The sequence below is a fragment of the Carya illinoinensis genome, chromosome 13 (assembly GCF_018687715.1).
Source record: "Carya illinoinensis cultivar Pawnee chromosome 13, C.illinoinensisPawnee_v1, whole genome shotgun sequence".
Taxonomy (NCBI): Eukaryota; Viridiplantae; Streptophyta; class Magnoliopsida; order Fagales; family Juglandaceae; genus Carya; species Carya illinoinensis.
Window position 1 is genome coordinate 26,749,556 of NC_056764.1, and position 1,986 is coordinate 26,751,541.

Sequence of the window (1,986 nt, forward strand, 5' to 3'; positions counted from 1 at the left end):
CATGCATCGAACAAATGCCTTGAAAAGGCAGATTATGAATTTTGGGAAAAAAGATGGTGAAACTTTTTATCAAAGCTGCGAGAGGTTTAAAGATTTATTGAATGCTTGCCCACATGATAGTTATGAACATTGGAGAGTCATTAGTTTTTTCTATGAAAGCTTGCACCCCAAAAGGAAACAGTTTGTTGAAACCATGTGTAATGGTGAGTTTTTTTGGAAAGGATCCTGATGAAGCTTTTGAAGATTTCAATTTTTTGGCTGAGAATGCCCAGTCATGGGATGTTTATGATGTTGGAGACAGATTTGAAAATGTACGGGGTACATTTGGGAGTGGAAAATATCAACTCAAAGAAGTTGATGACTTGCATGCTAGGATAGCTCAGGTTTCAAAGAAACTAGAATCTATCAAACTGAAAAAGGTTAATCAAATGCATGTGTTGCCCCCAAATGCTGATAAATGTGGAATTTGTGAGGACCAAGGACATAGCACTCATGCATGTCCTACCATACCTGCTTTTAAGGAAATATTGTTAGATCAACCTAATGCTGTGAACAGGATTGCTAAGAATTATTCAGGGCCATTTCCTAACACTTATAATGCAGGCTGGAAGAAACATCCCAATCTCAGTTGGAAAATTGACCAGCAAGCTTCTTCCTCCACAGCACCCAACATGCCCTATGTACCACCATCAGGACCTTCACATTACCCCAACCAGCCTCACTTTATTAAGAAAAAGAACTTAGAATAGTCGATATAGTAACTCACTATTAACCTCCAACAGTTCATGCAAAGCCAAGCGACCATAAATAACCAGAATTCCCAAGCCATAAATGACATAAGAGGGACACTCACTAAAGTGACCACCACTTTGAGTGCCCAGGAAAAAGGAAAGGTTCCAATCCAACCTCAACCTAACCCACAAATTCAGCAACCTCAAGTAGAAGGGCTTAATGTGAAGGCTATGAAAGCCATCACAACTTTAAGAAGTGGTAGGATTGTGCATAAGCCTGAACATATCATTGGAAACTCAGGTAAAGAATCTGACTCAAAACAAGATGGTGAATTACATGTTGAAAATTTCGAGAGTTCTGAAACCATACCTGCTCCATTTCCTCAAAGGCTGATTTCTGTGCATAAAGAAAAACAAAACTCTGAAATTTTGGAAATTTTCAAGCAAGTCAGAATAAACATTCCACTTCTAGATGCCATCAAACAAATCCCTGCTTATGCAAAATTTTTGAAGGATTTGTGCATTGTCAAAAGAAAGTTGAATGTTAAAAAAAAAAAGGCTTTTCTCACTGAGCAAGTAGTGCCATCATCCAAAATCACACACCCCCTAAATACGAAGACCCTGGCTCACCTACTATCTCTTGCATAATTGGTGATGCCAGAATTGGCCAGGCTTTGCTTGATTTAGGATCAGGGGTAAATCTATTACCTTATAGTGTGTATGAACAGCTGGGATTGGGTGAATTAAAACCAACTTCTATCATACTACAGCTGGCTGATAGGTCCATTAAAATGCCTAGGGGAGTGGTGGAAGATGTATTAGTACAAGTTGATAGATTTTATTATCCTGTAGATTTTGTGGTGCTGGATATGAAACTAACTACTTCAACTAATGTCTCTTCTGCTCCAGTGATCTTAGGGAGACCTTTCTTAGCAACCTCTAATGCTATTATGAATTGTAGAAGTGGGGTTTTAAAATTGAGTTTTGGCAACATGACTTTAGAGCTTAACATTTTCAATTTATGCAGGCAACCTCAAGAACCAGAAGAAGTGTAGGAAGTCAATTCCTTGGAAGCAATGTCTTTTGAGGATCTATTCTTAAATATTGACTCTGTAGAAAATTGTGTTGAGAAATTTTTATCAACTGATGCTGACTATATCTCTCCCATTCTTGCTGTAGGAATTTCAAGTGATACCCAGTGGAGGCCTAAGATCGAACCTTTACCCCTCATACCAGAGCCCACTAAGTCCTCAAG

The 1,986-nt window shown here is 38.6% G+C and overlaps 1 protein-coding gene across 1 annotated transcript; it reads left to right on the forward strand.

Moving 5' to 3' along the window:
* The first annotated feature begins 200 nt into the window (after nt 1-200).
* LOC122291091 lies at nt 201-1,786 on the forward strand. Its single transcript, XM_043098736.1, has 3 exons — nt 201-680; nt 783-1,249; nt 1,393-1,786. Exons 1-3 carry the CDS (start codon nt 201-203, stop codon nt 1,784-1,786), a joined length of 1,341 nt encoding a protein of 446 aa, XP_042954670.1.
* The last annotated feature ends 200 nt before the right edge of the window (nt 1,787-1,986 follow it).